Raw genomic sequence first — 27,382 nt, forward strand, 5'->3', positions numbered from 1 at the left:
TTAAATTCATGGTAACGAAATAAAATGACAAGCATGTATCAAATAAATCTGCTCACCTGCAATTTATAATGGCGCATTGTAGTCACCTTCGTGCACGAAAGTTCGTTCAATCTCAGCTGCTCAACATTTTCAGTTATTTGCTGTTGAATCGCTTCAAAATGCAAATGATCTTTTTACTTTATTTTCAAAGAATAGTTTGTTTTGTTATTGTTTGGTTGGTGTCTTATATGAAACTGCGACATTGCGCAATTTATTGGACAGACTTGTTTAAGATCACACAGCGTAATTTGGGTGGCATTTTATTTCGTATTTTTAAATCATCTTTTTATTTTGGACAATATCTGTAAATTTAGTTTCCTGCTCTTAATTGGGAATACATACTTGATGGTTTTAAATGCTCCTGAAATTAAGTGCTGCTTGACCAGCCTATATTGTGTATGTATGTGACGTCACTGAAGGCCTAAGGTTGAAATGCACGGCCCGCCACAGACTGTGCACATACAGCACATTTGACAATAAAGTTGTACTTGAACTTGATATGTGAAAAAAACGATCTTTCCGTCTTGCGTTTTGATGCTGTTTGCATTTAAGAAGCACAGCGTAATCTGAGACATTCAATTCTGTTCGGCATTCAAGCTACTGCTTGTACGAATGCGACCCGAATCTTTAGTTCTTTTTGTGAGGCATGCGTGGGAGGAAACTCATCATTTTTCTCATGGGAGAAGAAATTAATCGCCACATTATTTGCTGATAAAATATTCACAGGTCGTGGATTAATAATAGTTTTACATCCCTGTCACGTCCCTTCTCAAAAACGAACCAAACCACTTCCTCTTCTCTCATCGTTCTGCCCCAAATCCATTTGAGCAGCTTTAATTTTTAGAGTGCAATCTTGCTTTACATGCGCGTGGATGTGCGAGAGCCGGCGGGAGCAAGACAAAATAGCAATCGCTGTGTGTGTTTGTGTGCAAGTGTCATACTTTTTTTTCTTAAAGTTGATTAAGTGTGCATCTCACTCGGGAGTTTCGAGAAGTAGGAGGGGACACAGCAGTAGGTTGAGGTTTAAAATGGGACTGTGATGCAAAGCCGACTTGAGAGGAATAGCTACTCAACTACTTTTTGCGTCTGGCGATGTGCTTGTGTGCCTGTTACAGTGAATTTGTGTTGATGCTGTCAGCTTTTCAAGGTATCAGAGCGAATGCCCCGGTATTTTCTGCTCGTGAAATGGCCCATTGCTTCAAACTATTGGTAGTTTTGCTGTTCTGAATTTCTATCACCTGTGTTGTAAGGATTTATTGGCAATTTGTTATTAAAAGTATCCTTTTTTAAAATACAACTTTACTATGTTGGACGACGAGCACTCATATTGTTATCGTTTCTGTAGAAACAGATCAGAAATATCATTTGACTGTTTTAAAATAATTCAGGTCGGCAACTATCGACATATCTCATATATCGCTCTTGTATTTCAAAGATTTGATTTTCATTCTATACAGTCATTAATATGTAATAGTTCGACTCAAACCCCAGATTGCAATCATTGTTAAATATTTTTGTAGACAGCACATGTGCGTTCGGATGCAAAAAGTGGCACATCTTAATTTCCGTGCAGGTATAAGCTTCCTTTAACGTGCTTGGGAATTTGGATGCGCCCTCCTAGGCGTTCCCGTGGGCCGGGGGCATTTTCTTTTACACGGCGGTTGTCACGCACGGAAGCACGGTCGTCGGTGGAAGGCACACCATCTCCCAAGTGCCCACTTCAGAGCAGCCAACTTTACGTCATCTGCAAGTGGACATCTTACAATTCCTCATAAGCATACATGGCATGAATTGATCTCCTGAATGGATTCCAGTTTATGCTTCCGCTCCGTAGACCGTGCACCTCTCCTGCGCTGAATCGAAAAGGAATGAGAGGAGCTGCTTCCATTGGATGGCGAGCAAGTGGACTGTGTTCACCCCCACAATGGCGCAAGCGCTCGTTTCAACTGCACGTGTTTATGAAAATACCAGTGAAAGAAAACTCCAACCATTGTGATTTAAAAACAGCAGTAGAGTTTATTCTACCGTTACATACTGATATTCTTCATTTGGACTCTCTTAGTTGTGGGTTATCTGCAGCCCTGGGTGCGATCCGGATTGATCATTTAAACTGGACAGACTAGAGATTCTGATTTGATACACGTGAACAGTTTTACTACCACAGAATAAAAAATTAAATGTAGTTTCCCCCAATGTTCCTTTCAGTTGAGAACTTAAAGTGCTAAATTGTGTGAATATGCATTTTTGCTGTATTTCCACGACACCTGCAAAGGTTTGCATACGGTATCTGTGTGTGTCACACAGCTGGTGGTAGTTGTGATGTTGCTTGTTTATTGCAGACCAGGGTGAATAATACAAGGTAATTATCACCAGCTGGGTTAAAAATACCCATCCACCCTGTAGGGTGAAACCTCCTCCATCACTATTCAGGGTGTATTTGTATGTTTTTGGCCATTGGATACATATTTGGCTGGCAGGGGTTTGCTTGGAATTTCCTTATCTATCCATTCCAGAGCTTTTCTGCTTCCAAGAGAAATTGGCACGGTAATCTGCTCCGATTTCCCTCCCTCGCTCTTTTACCCGCAATGCTCATGCACTGTAAAAAGGAAAGCACCGTGCAGTCTTCCATGCCCTGTGCAGCCAATGAAGACGATCCACCAATTGCAAAGCCTAATGCTGCTTCCAGAAAATGTAGTCCCACTTGGAGGTGGGGAGAAAAACTCCTCATCTTTTTTTGTTTTTGCACGATCATATCTTCGATATTTCCAAAGGAGTGTACGGAAGAGGCCTCGTGCTTGTAGATTTGCCAGCTTGTTTGTTTTTCTTTATCAAAGCATATTTGACCCACGCTGCTGCCTGTATAATCACTTCATCTTCTGCTTCACTGGCCTGTCCCCGCGCACACAATTTCTATGAAAATGATTACGTGTTGCATTCTGAGATTGCGGTTTCAATATATAATGCTGTGTGTGTACCGGTATATGTACGCAACCCCACAGTATGTATTGTGCTGGTGTGTTCTGCGTAAGTAACTTTTAGCTTGTAGCAAAACTATTATATAATTTTACCATGCATAACATTAGGCAAGGCAAGCCAGCTTTATTTATATAGCCCATTTCATACACAAGATAACTCAATGTGCTTCACATAATTAGAAGTACAATGTTTAAAAGCATTTACATACAAAATAACTCAGGACATTTAAAAGCAAAAAAAGTAAAAAATAAATAAATAAAGTAGTTTATAAAAATTACTAAAAGAATGTACTGCACAAGAACAAGATTTGGGAAAAATTGATTTGAAAAAATGCTTTAAAAGACATTTTTAACCTGTTTAGTGACTAGTTACGATTATTAACCATATACCAGAGCAAAAGAGGGTAAATTGAATTAATGTTCAAAATCTAGTTTGATCAAAGTACATAATTTCATATGTTGACATCGATACTGTGTATGGACAAGTGCTGGTTGTTACCTGGCCTGACATGTCCCGTTCCTCGCAGTAGTTCCTCTTCACAGCTCAGCGTTGAGGCGAGAGAGCATCTGGAGAGATACTTATCCAGTAATTAAGTTCATTACTAATTTCCTGTGGACAGAACATGGGCTTCTGAAAGATGGTGATGATGAGTAGTACTGACATTTACCTCAGTGTGACAAGATTTGTTTGTTAATGTTCCCAATCTTCGTGTCACAGTGTGTTATGATGCTTTACTATTCATATAAATATTGTACCGTACTTGTGCACACTTTGGACTTTGGGAGTTCCTATTTGACCGATATATTGTGAAACTTTTGTAACGTTATACTCTCAGAAAAATCAAAAGGTACTGGAGGGGTTCATTTTTTCTGGTGTACCTATCCTGTCGAATTCACAATTGAACCCCTTGGTACAAATACATACTATTTATGTTTAGAAAAGGTACACAAATGGTCCAAATGGACAAAGAGAACATTTCTGTACCTGGTAGATAGGTACAAGAGTAGGAATGCGTATACTGTATGTTAAGGGTTAAAGTATGAGCCTTAATGGAGACTTCTTTCTTCTTACTTTGTTTCTTTTCCGATTGATATAAAAATGATTCAATAGATATAAACATATAACATGGGGTAGGACTAGATAAGTTCTTTACTTCTTCCTACTCCCTTGAACATAATAACTGTGTTGAATGATGACAAATTTCTCTTTCCTCTTAACTATTTTATTTACCTTATTTTCTGTCAAATTATTACTGTATATGTTTTATGTTCAATAAACAATAAACAAACAAATATTTTGGTTGGTGATTTTTCACTGTTTCAGACATTAGGTTACAAAAGAATATGACAAGCCAAGCCAGAAAACCATGTTACAATGCTCCTTGTACACGTTGAGAATGAAAAAAAAGTCACACCCCAAAAAGGCATTCCAATTTCTGGTAAAAGTCATCACAAAAATAAAACTTTTCTCACTACATACAGGCGTATTATATAAGTGCCAGTGATCAGCCCATTCACGTGACCCTTTAAGGCACCTGTGTCAAATTGAAGGCCCGGGGGCCAGATCTGGCCACCACATCATTTTATGTGGCCCACGAAAACAAATCAAACATGTCAACTTCCATGATGCTTGCTAAAATCTCTTAAGAAAATTTAAAATTCTCATATGTAATAAATAGCAGACATATTGTAAGCATTTTCTTGTTACGCAAACCCCTCATTACGGTAACTTAAACAATAGTGGAATAAACCGTAATTATTGACTTTTTATATGGCTTTAGTCATAACGGCCCTCCAAGGGTAACGGTAACTAAAATGTGGCCCATGACAAAAATCAGTTTGACACCCCTGCTTTAAGGGTACAAATATAGCACTTAGTTTTTTTCTTACGGTATACACTCCTGATTCACATTAGCATTCGCATGTTAGTAGACCCTTCTTGGATCTACCCACTTTGCGAAAGATACCATGAAAACATCTTAACACAGTCTTGGAAATGCAAAAAATAAATAAATAAATCTAGCATAGACCTGAGGCAGTAGAAGTGTTTTAAGGTAACTAATAAACCGAACTTTTTCACTTTTGCCTACCCTTGAACACTTTTTTTTGTTGGTATTTGCACGAGGGGCGTTCAGCACAAATCTGGGCTTGCCCCCAGGTTATTTCTTACACTGTTGTGTTTACCCCCAAATTACCTGTATCCATGCCCCCAGTTGTTTTCCACTCATACTTTCACACCCTGGGAGTGATGAAAGTTGAAAGTGAACACCAGAGGGTTGAGGCGTCACGGTCCTCTCTGTTGCCCTATCTCGTTCCTCCTTGTGGCTGTGACTCAATTTTATGCTTTTTGTGCGTGCGTGCGCGCGTGCGTGCGTGTGTGTGTGAAACCAACACCAAATAGCCCGTTTACATAAATTGTGTATGAAATATGGACTTTTTGTCTTTCAACTTTGAATTCACCTTTTTGGATCACAAAAGGATATATTCTGCTTTATATTTTGAAATATAAACCAATAGTTTGTTTGTTGTGCTGTTGTCTTAAACACTTGCTAGATACTAAACGTGGAAAAATACTGATGTTGCTATTAAACATAAGAACACAATTGTACTGTATATGGAGACTGAATGCACACCAGTGTTTTTTTTTCTGACAACTAAATGAAGTTAAAAAGCAGAAAACTGAAAAAAACAAACACATTTATAGTGAAGCATGCTGACTGGTTTGCTTCTTCAGGTCGTAGAGGCCTTGAATGTATGGAAGGATTCATGAAAATAGAAGATCATAGCTTAGAATAGAATTGACCATAAGCATCCAGCCACAAAAAATGGTAGAAGAGGAAAAAGTCAAATGTTTTAAACCGGCCATAAATTGCAAATAAGAAATCTGAAATCTGATGTGACTGTTGTGAGAAACTTCTAAATGAGAACAAAGGGACATTTGGAGCTATTCACCTATGTAACCGCAACATTAAAAAAAAAGTCCTAAATTAGTTCGTAAAATGTATGTATGATATTTTGGTACCACTTCATTTCATTTCAATTTCTTTCTGCAAATATTGAGCAGATGTGGGGGACAAATTGCGACGGTGAATTTTGTGCCTTTCCGGACAGCCTCCAAACGACAGGTGCAAAGCGGTCCATGCAGTTTTGACAGCTCAGCGAAGGCAAACTGAGAGGTGACAGAGAGAACTTTTCTGCTTGTGTACACAGTTTTGACATGGTCTTATGTAGCAATGTAATTTTGGAGCTTCTTAATGGTGTCAGGGCTGACTTTGAAGCCAGTCACAAGAAGGAGTCATGCCATATGACAAAACTACTTACATCTCGTCATTTCTTTGTACCTGGGTCATTTGTATTTAAAGTACTGTGACACTTGATGCTGCTGTCTCCCAAAGCAGATTTTTCAAGTGTGCTGCCAGGAGTCGATACATCTAGTTCACACAAACTCAGCTTTGTGTGTATTGTTTTTTGTTGGATGTATATTTTGGCTTCTTCAGAACGATCGGAACATTACATCTCTTAACTGTAACTTCAAACTTCATTTCAAACTTGCGGTTCTCTCGCCAGTTACCCTTGGTAAAAACCATCAGCGCTACCTAAAGTGCAAAAACCTCTTTTAGAATATGATGGTCACCTTTACTCTTACACCTGTTTCCAATCGTTTCTGCAATCTGTGAGAGTGAGCGAATACTGTACACAGTTTACCGGCTGCTATTTGGGATCTGAATAAATCAGGCCCTCAGTGATTAAATGTCTTGCACCCTCACAGATTGCTTTCATTTCCCAATCCCACCACCACTTTCCAGTTAGATGTATCAGATTGCTTCCATGCTACACAATGAAGAGAATGATCAAATACTTCAATCAACTATCAGCCTGGCAAATGACTTGGAAAATATGAATAAAATCACACATTTCACACCATCAGAAGAAAGAAGGAAAGGGAAAACAAGCTAAAACAAGCATCGAACTGACATAACAGTCCCTAAAACGTGTATATGTACTGTACTAGTGTGACAACCTCTTTTTTCCGAAGCAGGGAACAAAGATTTGCTCGACTATTTACTTGCTCTTGTACCCCACCTCACCCTCTCGTCTTCTCTCCAGCCCACACTGAGTGGGTGCCGATGGTGCAAATGCGGTCTTTCGGCATAAAGATCAGGTTGTTAACACCATGATCAGGGACTGCATTAGTGGCACCGGGCACTCCTTTACTGGCTCTACTACTAGAATTGCATAATTGACTTTACACAAACACCTACACATGGACACGCGCGCGCTCAGACACACGCGAACAGGAGCTTGCACAGATGCAAAGACACATTTACACACCCACGCTCACTCCAAAAGTGCTGAAACTCTCAAGCTAATGGGTGTAGTTTTAATCAAAATTAAAGCCCACATGCTGTGAATTTAAATAAGTCTATCAATGGCGTCATTAACCACCATTTTGTTGTACTTCTTTCATCTCACTGAACATGCTCTATGCAATACTTCATACTAATAGTTTAACATGACATTTATCGGGGGTTAATTTTGTCCCCCCCAGAATTCATTGGGTTATATTATTTACATTTTTGGTCATAAGATCACATTTTACGTTCATCACCTTCTTTTGTTTTGAGATTTTTACGCAACGGCGAGGAAGAGAAAGCACACAGAGATGGGCGGTTAAGGTCATGACACATGAACAACGACCACTGGGTGAGCGGAAAGACTCAAAGCAAGCGTTAAAGAGGCAGTGAGGGTAAAAGCAGACGGGCAGGATCAGAGCGTCGTTTAAAATGCCTCAGGAGCTTTTTGTACAAGTTGCTCCAAAATTATCAGGTGGACATGTTGCAGTGTGTAGTTAGTTAGTTAACGAACAAAAAGGTGTTAAAACAATGCCTGCCTGGCACATGGCAGAGGTATGTGGTCATGTTGTTGGTTGCTTCAAACTCTCTGTTTTTAGCTTACGATAGTGAATCTTTTATACATGCAATGAAAAATTAATGCTGACAAAATGTAATATTGGCTGTAAATGTATTTTGCGTGTATGCACATATTCTGTCCATATTTGAAAAAGCGTTCCTATGTGCATTCCTATGTTCCAGTCCAGCAGGACTGATTAAAAAAACGAAAAATTGTGGCCGCCTCCAGCATTTCAGTTGCCCCTCTCTGTTCTCAACTGTGAGGCAGGCGGTAATATTGGCTGTAAATGTATTTTGCGTGTATGCACATATTCTGTCCATATTTGAAAAAGCGTTCCTATGTGCATTCCTATGTTCCAGTCCAGCAGGACTGATTAAAAAAACGAAAAATTGTGGCCGCCTCCAGCATTTCAGTTGCCCCTCTCTGTTCTCAACTGTGAGGCAGGCGATTGCATTTTGCTGCCCAGCACTAACTAATACCGGCGTGTTAATGTTTCATTTTATTGTGAGACAATTGTCCCTTTTCCACTGTCCTGGACATTCTAATCGACGTGCTCTCCCCCTAGGCCGTAGCCACGGGTGGTGTCTTTGCTTCGGGGATGCAGGGAGCCATGTGTGCTATATTTATCTAGCGCCATCATTTATTAATAGTCTTTCCAGTATACGCAGCACTAAAAATACAGCGAAGCCAGGGCACCGCATGCAGCATGTTGATAGGAAAGGAGTGTGAGGGCGAGAGGGGAGAATTGCCAACTCAGCATTTTATCACACGATCATCATACATGTCTGGGATGATTCGGAGATTCGGATTACGTAAGTAACTCCGATACTCTTTGAGTCAGCACTTCCATGACCTAGACGTCCTGTGCAAGTGACTGGCGGTTTCAAGTGTGTTTATTTATCTGCAAATTCCTCATGGAACACCACCTTTTTGTTCCTTTCCTGTTCCCAGTATGAATACTTCAATGCAGTGCTGATCAATGAAGTGGATGAGGAGGGGAACAATGTAGAGCTGGGAGGAGAGTTCATCCTGCAACCAGACGATCACTTCAACAACCTGTCAGTCAACCTTAGTCTCAGCGTGGTCCAGGTGCCCACTAACATGTACAACAAGGGTATGTTCACGACCTTGCTTTGGCATCATTCACTGCAAACTCCAATTCGGAGACATGCTTTACTTTTTCAACGTGAGAAATACTCATTTCTACTTCCGAGGGGATAATTGTATATTGAATAATTCAGACATGTTTTTTTTCCCCGCACACTGTGTCTGCATTTGCATTTTTGAAACACTTTCCATTATTTCAGTCACACGCTTTCTTTAAATTAATAGCTAAGAAGTCAAACACTCATCTTAATTCACCGGTCACGCAGTCAGACCAATGAAGGCAGACCTTTGAACCGTCCTGAGTTGACAGACCACATGTCGCGAGGGCTTAAGTCGGCTACGCCAGGCAGAATTATGTGGGGAAGGCGCAGAAAAGGGAAGGAAGTAGGTTAAGTCAAACTGATGGAAGGCCCAAGAAACACTTGAATAATTGCGAGGTGATGGGAGGGAAGAAAAAAAATGAAATGAGAGTGACAGAAGGAGATTGAAGGAAATGGAGAGGAAGTGAATGAAAATTCTCTGAGTGAGACTGACAGGCTAATGCAAGGAGAGGAAGCGTACTCTTGATTTGATTCCGTGGCAAATGAATAGTACGGGCCACAGACCGAGAGGGAAAGAGCTCGGAGAGTTTTTAAATCCTTGGGCTTTGTTCACCGGTAGTGAGAACGCGGATGTATTTGCTGGGACTGCAGGGATCTTTTTTGGTGGGCAACAGCTTGGCCTACTGCAGAAAAAAAAAAAAAAAAAACACTAAGAGGCTTGGATTAGAGGAAAGAATGATTCTTTGAACACTTTCATTTAAGTAGGCGTGCTTTGAAGTCGGGGTTGCATGTCTCCAAGACCCAGACCGTTTTTGAGTTATGACCTCCTCATCCTGTTGCACTTGGCTTCGATGCTGTGTCAGAAAACAAAACGACAAATGCGCTTCAGTTGAACACGGCAAACAATATAGAGCAAAATACAATACAAAACATTGCATTGTATTTACACTCTGGTTTATGTCTCGCATATAGAACTGTTTGGGTCTCTGCATTGTGCGGATGAATTGAGCGAATTGTTAGACAGAACGAAATTGCAAAATGCGGCGGCATTGTTGTGCAAATGCCTCACATCCAAATATCTCTCCCCTCCAATCCACGGAGGTGGCTTGGTGTTGCATATCAAGCTCGCTTCCAAAAGATTAATTCATTCATGGCTTATTGGCATGAATGATGACAGCATAACAATGGTGCCAGATGAGGAACGTCTTATCTGCTCTTCTGTCTCCATTTCACGCCTGCACTGCTTGTGCCCACCTCTCCAACCGCACTTAATTCATTTCTTCATGTCAGGCTTGTGTGCACACTTTTAAGATTTAAAATATTTTACTGGCAGCAGTGATCAATTAAAACACACATTTATTTTTATTTTACTTTTTTAACGTACTACAGACCAACGAACAATATCTTGCATCATACACTGTTGTGTTTGTTGAACTATTTTCAAAAACCCAAATAAGACCTCTGGGTTACTCCTTTTCTAACCCAAATATTGTGTCAAGCCAACATGATCGGGTTGCGTCCTTTGAACGCAGCGTTGGTATTTGTTCTGCGCATGCTCTTGCTCTGGGCATCTTGATATTTTTGGTCCAGGAAATGCTAGCCTAACTTGAATACATTGATTTCCCCACAGCATTTTCATGTTAGTTTCAATTTCTACGACAAACAAAGTGGTATGCAGACACCCGTCCGTACATCTGGCGCACAAACTCACCAGAAATACCCAAAGAGACGTCAACAATCATGGCCATGCTTGGAGACGCACCACAGCGGCACACTTTTGGAGCCAGGAGAAAACCGACTGCTTTATTTTTGTTGTGAATATAATGCGTTTTATTGACGAGAAGAAGTAACAGGCGGATATGACGTCTATTTGCGTCACAGCATCTGTGCGTCGCCGTTTCACGCAGAATATTTCAATGCCGGAGTAAACGGGTTATTCCGAATGTTTCAGAAATCGGAATTTTGACCGAAACCCGAAAATTGACTGCATATAAACGTAGTCATTGTTACACACCAGGGCGAACTTTGTACAGCAGTTTGACTGAAAACCCAAAAACACCGTGCACTAATGTCAGCACACGTCTTAAGTTGTTGAATATTTTTGACTGAAATCCCCTTTTTCTCCCTCTGCCACCATCCCCCCTCCCACTCATGAATCATTAGACTCTGCCATCGTGAATGGAGTGTACTGGTCAGAAGCCTTGAACAAAGTGTTTGTGGATAACTTTGAGAGAGACCCATCACTCATATGGCAGTACTTTGGCAGTGCCAAAGGCTTTTTCAGACAGTACCCGGGTAAGTGTGTGTTTGTGTGTTCGCTTCTCGTTCGGCTGCGGGGTATTCCTCTGTGTTTTGTCTCCCATCTTCCTGAAATGCTGCGCATGCCCTGCGTGAATGTCCACTTATTTTTAATAATATAGTAATTTTTTTAACTGTTTTTTTTTCATTTGGTGGGGGGGGTTGTGAATGAAAATACTTGTTTTTTTTTTTCGACTTTCTCTTTTTCATAATTTTTGCTGCTGTAAATTGCGAACTTCTCCATTGTGAGACAAATAATTTTTTTTTTCTTCTTCCTCTTCTACCATCCGCCTGATATTGAAGGGAACATAAACAGAAGTAGCATCATTAAATAGCTCTGAATACAAATAATATTTGATTGCTTGGGCTTTTTTCGGACAACAACAAAAAGTGCGTTCGGTTTATTTTGTGCTCAGTGTATCGAGGACTAAGAATCCTCAAGAAAGTGGGGGAAATGTGGTCGTTGTTTTCTTTGGTGCTGTTGTCACTCATACAATCAATGTGATGAACATCTTTCCACTATCCAAGGGATAAAATGGAAACCGGATGAACACGGGGTCATTGCTTTTGACTGCCGGAACAGGAAGTGGTACATCCAGGCTGCTACCTCCCCAAAGGATGTGGTGATTCTTGTTGATGTCAGTGGAAGCATGAAAGGTCTCAGACTGACCATTGCTAGGCAAACTGTCTCCTCCATCCTGGACACTCTGGGAGACGATGACTTCTTCAACATCATTGCTGTAAGTCCACACAGTTACGCTGTAAAGAATTAGAGACATGCCTTTGAACCTCACTTAGTTTTGGATTCAGATCGAGACGCACAAGCCCGGATATACTCTTGCCGAGATAAGAAGAAATGCCTGAACAAATCAGCTTTCTCCCTTGTCACGCTCTCAGCCAATTAGCTTGGGTTATATTATTTACATTTTTGGTCATAAGATCACATTTTACGTTCATCACCTTCTTTTGTTTTGAGATTTTTACGCAACGGCGAGGAAGAGAAAGCACACAGAGATGGGCGGTTAAGGTCATGACACATGAACAACGACCACTGGGTGAGCGGAAAGACTCAAAGCAAGCGTTAAAGAGGCAGTGAGGGTAAAAGCAGACGGGCAGGATCAGAGCGTCGTTTAAAATGCCTCAGGAGCTTTTTGTACAAGTTGCTCCAAAATTATCAGGTGGACATGTTGCAGTGTGTAGTTAGTTAGTTAACGAACAAAAAGGTGTTAAAACAATGCCTGCCTGGCACATGGCAGAGGTATGTGGTCATGTTGTTGGTTGCTTCAAACTCTCTGTTTTTAGCTTACGATAGTGAATCTTTTATACATGCAATGAAAAATTAATGCTGACAAAATGTAATATTGGCTGTAAATGTATTTTGCGTGTATGCACATATTCTGTCCATATTTGAAAAAGCGTTCCTATGTGCATTCCTATGTTCCAGTCCAGCAGGACTGATTAAAAAAACGAAAAATTGTGGCCGCCTCCAGCATTTCAGTTGCCCCTCTCTGTTCTCAACTGTGAGGCAGGCGTGGTCACCACGATTGCATTTTGCTGCCCAGCACTAACTAATACCGGCGTGTTAATGTTTCATTTTATTGTGAGACAATTGTCCCTTTTCCACTGTCCTGGACATTCTAATCGACGTGCTCTCCCCCTAGGCCGTAGCCACGGGTGGTGTCTTTGCTTCGGGGATGCAGGGAGCCATGTGTGCTATATTTATCTAGCGCCATCATTTATTAATAGTCTTTCCAGTATACGCAGCACTAAAAATACAGCGAAGCCAGGGCACCGCATGCAGCATGTTGATAGGAAAGGAGTGTGAGGGCGAGAGGGGAGAATTGCCAACTCAGCATTTTATCACACGATCATCATACATGTCTGGGATGATTCGGAGATTCGGATTACGTAAGTAACTCCGATACTCTTTGAGTCAGCACTTCCATGACCTAGACGTCCTGTGCAAGTGACTGGCGGTTTCAAGTGTGTTTATTTATCTGCAAATTCCTCATGGAACACCACCTTTTTGTTCCTTTCCTGTTCCCAGTATGAATACTTCAATGCAGTGCTGATCAATGAAGTGGATGAGGAGGGGAACAATGTAGAGCTGGGAGGAGAGTTCATCCTGCAACCAGACGATCACTTCAACAACCTGTCAGTCAACCTTAGTCTCAGCGTGGTCCAGGTGCCCACTAACATGTACAACAAGGGTATGTTCACGACCTTGCTTTGGCATCATTCACTGCAAACTCCAATTCGGAGACATGCTTTACTTTTTCAACGTGAGAAATACTCATTTCTACTTCCGAGGGGATAATTGTATATTGAATAATTCAGACATGTTTTTTTTCCCCGCACACTGTGTCTGCATTTGCATTTTTGAAACACTTTCCATTATTTCAGTCACACGCTTTCTTTAAATTAATAGCTAAGAAGTCAAACACTCATCTTAATTCACCGGTCACGCAGTCAGACCAATGAAGGCAGACCTTTGAACCGTCCTGAGTTGACAGACCACATGTCGCGAGGGCTTAAGTCGGCTACGCCAGGCAGAATTATGTGGGGAAGGCGCAGAAAAGGGAAGGAAGTAGGTTAAGTCAAACTGATGGAAGGCCCAAGAAACACTTGAATAATTGCGAGGTGATGGGAGGGAAGAAAAAAAATGAAATGAGAGTGACAGAAGGAGATTGAAGGAAATGGAGAGGAAGTGAATGAAAATTCTCTGAGTGAGACTGACAGGCTAATGCAAGGAGAGGAAGCGTACTCTTGATTTGATTCCGTGGCAAATGAATAGTACGGGCCACAGACCGAGAGGGAAAGAGCTCGGAGAGTTTTTAAATCCTTGGGCTTTGTTCACCGGTAGTGAGAACGCGGATGTATTTGCTGGGACTGCAGGGATCTTTTTTGGTGGGCAACAGCTTGGCCTACTGCAGAAAAAAAAAAAAAAAAAAAAAAAAAAACACTAAGAGAAGAATTGTAGAGGAAAGAATGATTCTTTGAACACTTTCATTTAAGTAGGCGTGCTTTGAAGTCGGGGTTGCATGTCTCCAAGACCCAGACCGTTTTTGAGTTATGACCTCCTCATCCTGTTGCACTTGGCTTCGATGCTGTGTCAGAAAACAAAACGACAAATGCGCTTCAGTTGAACACGGCAAACAATATAGAGCAAAATACAATACAAAACATTGCATTGTATTTACACTCTGGTTTATGTCTCGCATATAGAACTGTTTGGGTCTCTGCATTGTGCGGATGAATTGAGCGAATTGTTAGACAGAACGAAATTGCAAAATGCGGCGGCATTGTTGTGCAAATGCCTCACATCCAAATATCTCTCCCCTCCAATCCACGGAGGTGGCTTGGTGTTGCATATCAAGCTCGCTTCCAAAAGATTAATTCATTCATGGCTTATTGGCATGAATGATGACAGCATAACAATGGTGCCAGATGAGGAACGTCTTATCTGCTCTTCTGTCTCCATTTCACGCCTGCACTGCTTGTGCCCACCTCTCCAACCGCACTTAATTCATTTCTTCATGTCAGGCTTGTGTGCACACTTTTAAGATTTAAAATATTTTACTGGCAGCAGTGATCAATTAAAACACACATTTATTTTTATTTTACTTTTTTAACGTACTACAGACCAACGAACAATATCTTGCATCATACACTGTTGTGTTTGTTGAACTATTTTCAAAAACCCAAATAAGACCTCTGGGTTACTCCTTTTCTAACCCAAATATTGTGTCAAGCCAACATGATCGGGTTGCGTCCTTTGAACGCAGCGTTGGTATTTGTTCTGCGCATGCTCTTGCTCTGGGCATCTTGATATTTTTGGTCCAGGAAATGCTAGCCTAACTTGAATACATTGATTTCCCCACAGCATTTTCATGTTAGTTTCAATTTCTACGACAAACAAAGTGGTATGCAGACACCCGTCCGTACATCTGGCGCACAAACTCACCAGAAATACCCAAAGAGACGTCAACAATCATGGCCATGCTTGGAGACGCACCACAGCGGCACACTTTTGGAGCCAGGAGAAAACCGACTGCTTTATTTTTGTTGTGAATATAATGCGTTTTATTGACGAGAAGAAGTAACAGGCGGATATGACGTCTATTTGCGTCACAGCATCTGTGCGTCGCCGTTTCACGCAGAATATTTCAATGCCGGAGTAAACGGGTTATTCCGAATGTTTCAGAAATCGGAATTTTGACCGAAACCCGAAAATTGACTGCATATAAACGTAGTCATTGTTACACACCAGGGCGAACTTTGTACAGCAGTTTGACTGAAAACCCAAAAACACCGTGCACTAATGTCAGCACACGTCTTAAGTTGTTGAATATTTTTGACTGAAATCCCCTTTTTCTCCCTCTGCCACCATCCCCCCTCCCACTCATGAATCATTAGACTCTGCCATCGTGAATGGAGTGTACTGGTCAGAAGCCTTGAACAAAGTGTTTGTGGATAACTTTGAGAGAGACCCATCACTCATATGGCAGTACTTTGGCAGTGCCAAAGGCTTTTTCAGACAGTACCCGGGTAAGTGTGTGTTTGTGTGTTCGCTTCTCGTTCGGCTGCGGGGTATTCCTCTGTGTTTTGTCTCCCATCTTCCTGAAATGCTGCGCATGCCCTGCGTGAATGTCCACTTATTTTTAATAATATAGTAATTTTTTTAACTGTTTTTTTTTCATTTGGTGGGGGGGGTTGTGAATGAAAATACTTGTTTTTTTTTTTCGACTTTCTCTTTTTCATAATTTTTGCTGCTGTAAATTGCGAACTTCTCCATTGTGAGACAAATAATTTTTTTTTTCTTCTTCCTCTTCTACCATCCGCCTGATATTGAAGGGAACATAAACAGAAGTAGCATCATTAAATAGCTCTGAATACAAATAATATTTGATTGCTTGGGCTTTTTTAGGACAACAACAAAAAGTGCGTTCGGTTTATTTTGTGCTCAGTGTATCGAGGACTAAGAATCCTCAAGAAAGTGGGGGAAATGTGGTCGTTGTTTTCTTTGGTGCTGTTGTCACTCATACAATCAATGTGATGAACATCTTTCCACTATCCAAGGGATAAAATGGAAACCGGATGAACACGGGGTCATTGCTTTTGACTGCCGGAACAGGAAGTGGTACATCCAGGCTGCTACCTCCCCAAAGGATGTGGTGATTCTTGTTGATGTCAGTGGAAGCATGAAAGGTCTCAGACTGACCATTGCTAGGCAAACTGTCTCCTCTCCATCCTGGACTCTGGGAGACGATGACTTCTTCAACATCATTGCTGTAAGTCCACACAGTTACGCTGTATAGAATTAGAGACATGCCTTTGAACCTCACTTAGTTTTGGATTCAGATCGAGACGCACAAGCCCGGATATACTCTTGCCGAGATAAGAAGAAATGCCTGAACAAATCAGCTTTCTCCCTTGTCACGCTCTCAGCCAATTAGCCATCTGGCGCACAAACTCACCAGAAATACCCAAAGAGACGTCAACAATCATGGCCATGCTTGGAGACGCACCACAGCGGCACACTTTTGGAGCCAGGAGAAAACCGACTGCTTTATTTTTGTTGTGAATATAATGCGTTTTATTGACGAGAAGAAGTAACAGGCGGATATGACGTCTATTTGCGTCACAGCATCTGTGCGTCGCCGTTTCACGCAGAATATTTCAATGCCGGAGTAAACGGGTTATTCCGAATGTTTCAGAAATCGGAATTTTGACCGAAACCCGAAAATTGACTGCATATAAACGTAGTCATTGTTACACACCAGGGCGAACTTTGTACAGCAGTTTGACTGAAAACCCAAAAACACCGTGCACTAATGTCAGCACACGTCTTAAGTTGTTGAATATTTTTGACTGAAATCCCCTTTTTCTCCCTCTGCCACCATCCCCCCTCCCACTCATGAATCATTAGACTCTGCCATCGTGAATGGAGTGTACTGGTCAGAAGCCTTGAACAAAGTGTTTGTGGATAACTTTGAGAGAGACCCATCACTCATATGGCAGTACTTTGGCAGTGCCAAAGGCTTTTTCAGACAGTACCCGGGTAAGTGTGTGTTTGTGTGTTCGCTTCTCGTTCGGCTGCGGGGTATTCCTCTGTGTTTTGTCTCCCATCTTCCTGAAATGCTGCGCATGCCCTGCGTGAATGTCCACTTATTTTTAATAATATAGTAATTTTTTTAACTGTTTTTTTTTCATTTGGTGGGGGGGGTTGTGAATGAAAATACTTGTTTTTTTTTTTCGACTTTCTCTTTTTCATAATTTTTGCTGCTGTAAATTGCGAACTTCTCCATTGTGAGACAAATAATTTTTTTTTTCTTCTTCCTCTTCTACCATCCGCCTAATATTGAAGGGAACATAAACAGAAGTAGCATCATTAAATAGCTCTGAATACAAATAATATTTGATTGCTTGGGCTTTTTTAGGACAACAACAAAAAGTGCGTTCGGTTTATTTTGTGCTCAGTGTATCGAGGACTAAGAATCCTCAAGAAAGTGGGGGAAATGTGGTCGTTGTTTTCTTTGGTGCTGTTGTCACTCATACAATCAATGTGATGAACATCTTTCCACTATCCAAGGGATAAAATGGAAACCGGATGAACACGGGGTCATTGCTTTTGACTGCCGGAACAGGAAGTGGTACATCCAGGCTGCTACCTCCCCAAAGGATGTGGTGATTCTTGTTGATGTCAGTGGAAGCATGAAAGGTCTCAGACTGACCATTGCTAGGCAAACTGTCTCCTCCATCTTGGACACTCTGGGAGACGATGACTTCTTCAACATCATTGCTGTAAGTCCACACAGTTACGCTGTAGAGAATTAGAGACATGCCTTTGAACCTCACTTAGTTTTGGATTCAGATCGAGACGCACAAGCCCGGATATACTCTTGCCGAGATAAGAAGAAATGCCTGAACAAATCAGCTTTCTCCCTTGTCACGCTCTCAGCCAATTAGCAGTCTGCTAAATGAAGATTTGAAGCGCAAAAAAAAAAAAAAAAAAGAATTGTTGATTGGATCCCGCCTCAGGCATCCAAACCATTGTTACTCTGTGTGTGTGTGTTTGTGTGTGTGTGTGTGTGTGTGTGTGTGTGTGTGTGTGTCACCACGCACACGTCTGTGTCTGATGCTGTTTCGCATCAAAATGTAGCCTGTCACATTGCCAGCCCACATTCTGTCTCACCACAAAACAAAGTTGTCATTATCATTTCATAGCCTAATCACGTTATTTCGAAAAATCTTTTCGAAAAGTCAAGGATTGGGAAAATATGTTTCCCATTACATTTGGGCTCATTTCCTTTTTATTGTTTCTCTTGTTATTGTTACATTCTACTCATAATTGCACACACACAAAAAAAGAGTTCAAGCTCGAAGAGACATTCTTTTGACAGCAAAGATTGTTTTAATTGATTAATTTGCTTTGTTACAAAATAATCGTATTTTCGTTTGTGGCTTCTTTACGCATAAATCAATCGGGGAGTGGTGGGAACGTCAGACTCCATCTCTTGTCTTTCATGTACTTTTTTTTGTTTTTGCTTTTTATTATCGCTCAGTGGCAGCCGTTCCAGTTCATGGATAGTCTGAGTGTGCGGCACATTGCACGTCTTCATATCAGGCACTACTTCGCCGCTGAATTAAATAAGTGGATTGTACATTTGGTGAAAATGAATGATAATTTAGAGATTCCGTTTGTATTGTTTCAGTACAATGAGGAATTGCATTATGTGGAGCCATGCCTAAATGGAACGTTGGTGCAAGCTGACGTCGCCAACAAAGATGTGAGTCCTCTTTCAGTCTCCTATTATTTCCATCCGACAAAAGACAGGCACCTCGAAGAATATTAAAAAGTGTCAAATTGAGCCGTTTGCTGAAGCTAAATGGGGGTGGTTTCAAAGCCGTACGCCCATCGGGTTCATGGTGTTGTGTGGGCGACTCGACCAGAAATCTTAACATTTGAATCTACCTCATATATTGATCACATGTGGCTTCTGGAATGCATCTTCTGCAATAGGTCCTGCACCATTGTATGAAATATCGACAATTATCAGAGTCTAATTGCCCCCCCATCTTAAATCATGCAGGAAATGTTTGAATCACATGCGGCAGAATTCTTCAAAGAGGCGCCTGTTTTTCTACTTTTCCACCCTTGTTTACCATCTAGTGTTAATTTTGCATTGTGCTAAATTGTGTTAAACAGTTTGACTGCAGCATTTTAGCTGGCATTTTTGGGCGGTAAATATTGGCGCTTGTTGTTGTTGCACTCCTGTGGTAAGTATTGTCTCCTGTGTCATGCTATATTTTATTTCACGAGAAATATTGGTGCTGTTGGACTTTCAGTGTTTGTCAGAGGGGACAAAACAGTAGGGGGCTTCTTTCACCCCAAATTTGAAAGGCTCTGTACTGTTAATAAAGTTGAGTATCAGTTGAATCTTTTGGAATTCCAATTAGAAATTAAATCGCGAAACTGTATTTGATCCAGGTTTTTGTTTGAGAAGTGTGAGCTTGTATTGTACATATCTCAGCGCCCTGAAACATTTGCCAAATTGTTTTTGACTCCTTTGGCCATCACCTGGCTTAATGTCCACTCTGGTAAGGATTTGGACTGCAAAATAATAATACTGTACCTGTACCTCTTTTAAGTGGATCGCACATTGTGTTATTTTCTTCAGTTTGAACCTGTTAAAAAAAGTTGCTGCTGTCGAGCCCTGTTAAACATTTGGGCATTAATCATTTCAAATGTAGAATTTGCATATAGGTCAGTATAACACATTCACTCATTTCTGGCTGAGTCTTCAAAAACTACAAAAAAAAAGAAAAAAGAAGACGAAAAGTACCCCTTCATTTTACCCGTCTTTTTCTTAAACAAAGAAAATGACTGAAGAAAGTAAACAACCCCCAAGTCCTTCTGTTCAAAATTATGTTTCATGATGCCACAGCAGTGCATACACAAAGAAAATGAAAGTCATATCAAATTCACTGGTACTCATCAATCTTAATACTGGCAGTAGTATCAATTTTATCTATATTTATATTGATCTGCTAATAGTAGACCTTTAATCTGGATACACGGTCATATCACTCAAAGTGGCTCATGCAATTATCAGCTTTTATGAAAAAGCGTTCAATTATTATTAATTATGACTTCAGAGCTGGCTGTAAAACCAGTTATTGTGCGCACAAACTAGCAGCTCCTCCCACGGGCACACCGCTGCGATATGGATTGATTGTCCTACTGTGTTGGGACATTCATAGGAATCTGACCTCAGCAAACATAAAGAACACGTTCTTTCCCGCAGTCGCACTCAAATGCAGCAGGTAATATATGCTGTGCTCTAGGGTGTAGCTATTTATTGCAACCGATTAGCCTTTTTTTTCCCCACGCAAAAGGAAAAGGTTGTGCCTGTTTCCATTTCCACTAGTATGGGTGATGCTGGAAGTTGTTTTGATGCAATTACGGTACATGTTAGTGATGTGTGTGGGCGGTGCGTGTTTGTGTGCACCCAAGCTGAAATGAGCAGACGCTGATAGAGACTTAATACAGTTTTGGCCTCCCACTGAGTGTGGAGAACCTTCTCTCCTCCCAGTGGAGCCAAAGACCCCAGGCCATAAATAAAGAGGGAGTGGAAAAGGAAGGTGGGGAGAAAAATAATAATTGCGGATGGTTACAGTATGGGTAGAATGTTGATACAGCTGCCCATAGATGCCCAAAATGTGAAAATGTGTAAAAACCGATTCCCCGTTTGGTTGGGTAAATTAAAGACCAATAGGACACATTGAAGGTGTGTCATCATTGAGACAGGGAGCATCGCAACCATGCAAAAACTCCCTTTTCCACAATATGCAACAAAAGTGAAACCATCAAGTCGATTTCTTTTTCATTTGGATTGTTGTGAAGTGTGTGTCAATCCTTCAACCGCCAATACAAAAAGTTTACAATTTTTTGAGCTGTCACTTGATGGTAAATAAAATAAACATCTGCACTTGATGCATTGCATTCGTTGCATTTGCCTGGCCTGTCTTTTGAAAGCTACTTTAATGTCACCTAATTATAGATCTTGAATTTAGCATCCTATCTAAACATTACATAAGTGTGGAACTGCCAATGTGGAATAAACAGTTTTGATCGAACAACTTTATCAATACGTTTGAGTGACTTTGTGGTACATTCGAACGACTGGATCAAGCCATTCCGAACACCTTTGCAGTATGTGCAAAAGACACGTCCCAAAAATTTGCAGAAGCAGGGAAGCAAAACACACTTTTTCAAATATTTTCCTCTATTTTTCCAGCATTTCCGGGAGCACCTTGACAAGCTGTTTGCTCAAGGCATTGGAATGTTAGACATTGCTTTAAGTGAGGCCTTCAATCTTCTCAGTGAGGTAAGAACTCCGCCAATATGGTGTGGCCGGCAAGATATTTTGTGGCCCCCTACTTGACATCATGGTTTTTTTGTTTGGCCCTCACCTTGTTTGCCATGTCGTTGCCCTTGACATTTTGCGTTGAGAAAAAAAAAGTTAGAATTACTTATGGGCTACCAATCACTCAGGCTCATGACAGCTTTCATTGAAATGTAATTCTGAAGTGACACCAAGCAGAAGGAAAAGATATCCTGTCACCCAGTTCCAATCAGACCCTTTTCAAAACCTGCCATGAAGAGGGAGGATGGCGACGAGAACAGCCAATTTCAGGAAAAAACAGAGATGAAATGTTTTGTTGAGCAAACGGTTATGTCAAAATGTCTTGAACATACAGAGAAAGTTGCGGTGCCGGAAATCAGCCGTCATTTCTTAACCAAACATGCTGAGCAGAATGCAAAGTCAAGTGGAAACAAGAAATATGCCTGGGTCACACATTTTCTTTATGTTCTGAAGAACCGTGAATGTTCTGTACTGTTATTAATTAAGATTGAGAAGATTGTTTTCATTTCGTTTAACTTTTTATTTGAATAACTGAACCACTCTTTTGTGGATTGCTTGATGCAGCCCAGACCCACAAAGAAACTGTCCCCAGGACACCCCCGCCACATAAATTGAAATTTAGACCGCTGTAACATCGTCACTACACTGCAATTGGTGGTCTATGCAACACGATCAAGCAACCACATGTAAGCTGAAGCCGGCATGGCTCCAGGATTTTTTATTTCCTCTCCTGGAGCTTAAAGCGAGGCTGGATCGATATGTATAGAGCCTCAGAGAATCATTCCTAAATACATTTAAGAGTATAAAATAAAATGATGGAGTGTCTGAGTTGGGGCTATACAGATGTCTTTAATTATGCAAAAGTACTCAGACATGCCGGAACAGATTATTCAATTTTCAGCATGCAGGGCAACAAGTAACAGTGAAGGGAAGTTACACAATGAGTCCAATCATTTCATCTCAGTAAAATACTGTCACAACAGATCCTCAGTCACTGGAAACGGTATGCTAATAAGAATATCCGTTTCAGTTTGATGAGTTCATGAAAGCTGATTAAAGATGCATTGCCTTCTGCAAAGTGGAATCATATTCAGTGCCGTGTTCTGCATGTTGATTTTCAATCTGTTTGCATTGTGGTGCCGTTTCTGGTATCCTCCAGTAACCCTGCCCTCCTTTCTCACTCGCTCTCTGTCTTCGCAGTTCAACGAGACCGGTAGGGGCAGTGAGTGTAGCCAAGCCATTATGTTGGTTACAGATGGAGCGGTGGATACGTACGATGCCATCTTTGCCAAGTTCAACTGGCCAGACAGGAAGGTAACGTATTATAATATGCACACAACACTCGTTATTGTCAATATTGTGTTGAAGGGCAATTTTATATTGAGGTCACCAACAGCGGACTATGAATACATTTTACATTTTAAGAAGTTTTGATTGTCATAGATACGTATAATGCATACTCTTTTTTTAGATTCCTCAAAGCCACCACTTTAGATAGTAAATAGAAGCAATAATAAGTCAGGAGAGGTTGTTCAAATATGGGCTTTGGAAGTCAAGTTTGCGGGAGGTTTTCGGTGGTGATTTAAGGTCTGTGGAGTTGCAGATACGTTGGGGAAGAGAGTTCCATAGGGATTGGGCAGCAATGGAAACGGCCTGGTCCAGACCGGATTCTGTACCTGGTTACGTGTGGTACCTTTGAATTGGATGCGTTGAGGAATTGGGAGGCAGTGGGCACAACAAGTCCCTCTCTCAACCTGCCAATGCATGATTGTTTTGCTGTCAACACAGTGTTGTGAACATCACTGGGTTGGGAAGCAAATGTGAACAATTGAGCCGGTCCCCCTTGACCTGCTGTTAGATCATTAAAAAAAATAATAATAATAAAATAATAATCTATTTCTGAATCTGTCCTCTGAGGCATTTTTGATGCTCTTACTTTTATCGTAAAGGAAGGAATTTGAGGCATTTTTTTAGAAATGAATGATTTGGGGACTTATCTGCAGATGTGTTTTAGTGCACATGTTGTGCTCTAGAAATGCAACGATTCCCAGATTAATCAACAACAATCAATAATGCTGGGGAACAATTTGAAAAAAAATATGTTGAGTTCAATTTTTATGATAATGAGGGCTAAAATTGGCACGCTGATTCCAAACATTTTTTTTCTCCACAGCGTACTCTTCAGATTAGCAAAGGCCCACTGATTAGCTGTAGTTAGACTGAGCATCTTTCTTATGTCTATCCACACAAGTCCACGTTTGAGCTTTTCAGTCGACATGCTAACTATCTGACTGCATGTCACAATTCCGTCAAAACTGATGAAAGTGAAGGCCCAAGCTATTCCCATGTAGGTTTTTAGTGGTCCGTATTCTGAACCCACTCGCCGACTTCTGACTGCTGCCTCAAAGCTGAAGATCAGTGACAAGTGGAAACGGTTCCTATAGTTCAATTTATAAAATGCTGTGCCGATAATAGAAGTCTTCAGTCACTGTTCCTCCACCGAGATTTTCTCCCCTCATCTACCGTCGCTTTTCTTCAACCTCAGTGTCATAATCGCACCAAGCGACTTTGTATCAGAATGGAAATGCTTTTTAAATTGTATTCCCTCCAGTAAATCCAAATTGTAACCATAAGTTATTTTCATAAATCACGGTTATAGGCTTGAGGTAAACAAATGTACTTTGGCATTTGTGTTGTATTCTTTTCAAACCGTATTCTTTATGTTCATGTGTGCATTCAGGTAGGTTGAAGATTGCATGCAGCAACTGCGTGTTTGTACTTCTGCAGTGCAGTCGATTACTTTCATATTTAATAGGCAGTCTCCTGTCGTTTGACCTCTCAACGACCACTGAAGTGCACTTCTGAGCCTTCTCTTATCCACAGGCCTCCATGGAGAAACTGTAAACAGAATGACATCATGTGTCACATTGACGACGTAATGCATCGTCACTGTCAAGGGTCCCCAACCGCCGGGCCGCGGACCAGTACCGGTCCGCGGTTCATTTGGTGCCGGGCCGCACAGAAAGAATAAATAACTTACATTCCTTCCGTTTTATTCATTTTGGAATCTGAAAATTGTTTTATTTAGAAAAATTACCGGATTCTCTGTTATATCAGTCTACAGTATGTCACTCTTGACGCAGGAGAATGCGCGCTTCTCGGTCACGTGATTACCGCATAAAAAAACAAAAACAAACGTCTTTGAAAAGTTTTTTCGGGAAGGGGAAAAGGCCCAGCCAGGGGACAGAAGAGGAGCCTACGACTTTCAAGAAAGAGAAGGCGACATTTAATCGACAGTATCAGGAGTCCTATTTCAAAAAATTATCTCAGCGGGAGATTGACATGCACCAAGCCTACTCTGCATAATAAGCGGCGATGGTGAGTCGTATTTTTCATGCCCTTTTTCTTTGCGACGTATCTTGTTTTGAAGGCACGTTTAAACGTTACCATTGTGACCAGAGAATGTTGCGGCCAGATAGGACGTTCCTCGTGTCATGATTCGTGTTTATTATTATGTTTCGAAAATACCACACTTTTCATGCAGGTCATATCATATTATATTGTTGTATCTATCCGGCCTTAAAGGCCGGTCCCTGAAAATATTGTCTGACGTGAAACCGGTCCGTAGGGCAAAAAAGGTTGGGGACCTCTGGTCTAATTAGAGAGCAATTGTTTTATAAAATTCAGAACAGGTAACAATGAAGCATTGCAATCCATACAAAAAAATTCTGGAATCTGTAACAGGTGGCTAACTATAGCTAATCATTTCTTTGCTAATGCTAAAAAGCAATATCTATGAGTCTATATGATACATCAGAGTGACAGTAAAATAAATGAGGTGGACTTATCTGGAGGGAAACAAAGAAAAGAAGATGAAAAGTCTGATAAATAAACAGTATGAAACACTTATTTTAAGTATGGCCTTTCAAAACAGGGCAAAGACACGCCCATTCAAACATGTAGTGGCCATAAGCAGACACACGCTGCCAGAGTAAACAAAGGCAGTGAAAAATACAGGCTTGAGTGCTGTGACGGCTGCGCCCCTGAAGGCTTGCATTTGCTCCAATCCAGAAAAGTATATTCTGTATACACACACCCACAAACACATGAATTCAAGCACACACATACACCTGGTGCGACTGATTATATATTGATGTCGTTCTACTTTACACAAACATTTCACGTTCTTATTTATCATTCTTTAAACTTTAACGGGGAAGTCAACCCCCAAATTTTCTTTACAGTAATACGTTCGTTCCATTTGCCTTCACTAGTCTAAAAATGACATTCTGACTAATATTGCGTTTGTGGGATATGAGTTAGGAAGGAAAATCCACCGAATTTTAGCCATCTCAGGCGGCGGCCATTTTCTCCACATTCTGTCGCCTGAAAATGACATCACAGTTGCTCAGGGCTCAGGTAATGATGAATCACGGCTCACCTGTTTTCCGAAGCTCAGCCCTGATTGCTTCTTACGTGAGCCCTGAGCAACTCTGTCATATTTAGTCGACAGCTAAGATGGACAAAAAAAATGAAGCATTTTGCTGCTTAACTCATATTCCATGTCCACAATATTGAATGCAATCCCGTGTTTAGACTCGTAGGGCTGCACCGACCTTATTATTCGAAAGACATTCTTTTGCGTGAACTTCTCCTTTACAATAATTTTTGTCCTTATTTGGGTTCATAAATGTGATATTAATTCAACTACAATAAAATCTGTTTTTAAGTAAATACAACAGGCTTTAATCACTTGTAAATGCAGAATGAACCCATGACTGCCTTGTTTTGACTGCATTATCTTCTCCTGCTGGTGGGGAGGGCCCCATGGAAATATGATTAAGATGACTGACAGTTGCTATCTGTTCTTTTTCCACAGGTCCGCATATTCCCTTACCTGATTGGCCGAGAGTCAGCCTTTGCAGATAATCTGAAATGGATGGCATGTGCTAACAAAGGTGTGCTCAGCATACTTTGTTCACCCATTTAAATCATTTTTTTCTTCACAGAACTTGCAGTATGTCACTTTGAGACATACAAAAACATCAGTCATTGCAATGTTTGGCCATTGACGTGTGTGCATACCCTGAAGATGAGGATGAACCTGTCTGTGTTCAATGATGTTGGAGTTTGTCAAGCAGTCCAATATTATGTAGTTGTGTGTATTTTTGACATTACTGCTCTCCCACCAGAACTGCAAAACTCAATCAGGCTAATATTATATAAACTGACCAGCCACAGAATTAAGGGCTCCATAATCATATAGTGTTAAAAACTGCTGCATCCTGATTTTTATGCCAACGCTAGCCTCAGTGCACTTGTTGGGGAATTTGGTTTAGCTCAGCTCAGTTTTCTTTCTTTTGGTATTTTCGGAGACACCCGCAATGTTCACAGCCGACTTGCTTCCCAGCCAATGGAAGCTGTTCATTTCATTCCCTTTAAAATCAGCGCACAATCTTTGACATTGTGGAAGCAGAAATAGACTGTCTGGGTGTCCGTGCAGAAGGTCTGCACTTGCGGATGATGTAATGTTGGCCAATGTGAAGTGTCAGATGCGACGGGGGCGTGTACAAGAAAACAT

The 27,382-nt window shown here is 41.0% G+C and overlaps 1 protein-coding gene across 1 annotated transcript in view; it reads left to right on the forward strand.

The window, feature by feature from the left end:
• The window catches only part of LOC109528651 (voltage-dependent calcium channel subunit alpha-2/delta-3), a 116,036-nt gene that overhangs the window by 43,011 nt on the left and 45,643 nt on the right, over positions 1-27,382 (forward strand). Inside the window, exons 5-11 of the mRNA XM_019891529.1 lie at positions 8,877-9,039; positions 11,237-11,368; positions 11,900-12,111; positions 19,087-19,161; positions 21,673-21,762; positions 23,002-23,115; positions 26,681-26,759. Coding sequence (XP_019747088.1) covers positions 8,877-9,039; positions 11,237-11,368; positions 11,900-12,111; positions 19,087-19,161; positions 21,673-21,762; positions 23,002-23,115; positions 26,681-26,759 — 865 coding nt within the window. The remainder of the gene's footprint in view (positions 1-8,876; positions 9,040-11,236; positions 11,369-11,899; positions 12,112-19,086; positions 19,162-21,672; positions 21,763-23,001; positions 23,116-26,680; positions 26,760-27,382) is intronic.

The sequence above is a fragment of the Hippocampus comes genome, unplaced genomic scaffold, assembly GCF_001891065.2.
Source record: "Hippocampus comes isolate QL1 unplaced genomic scaffold, H_comes_QL1_v1.1 scaffold174, whole genome shotgun sequence".
Lineage (NCBI taxonomy): Eukaryota > Metazoa > Chordata > Actinopteri > Syngnathiformes > Syngnathidae > Hippocampus > Hippocampus comes.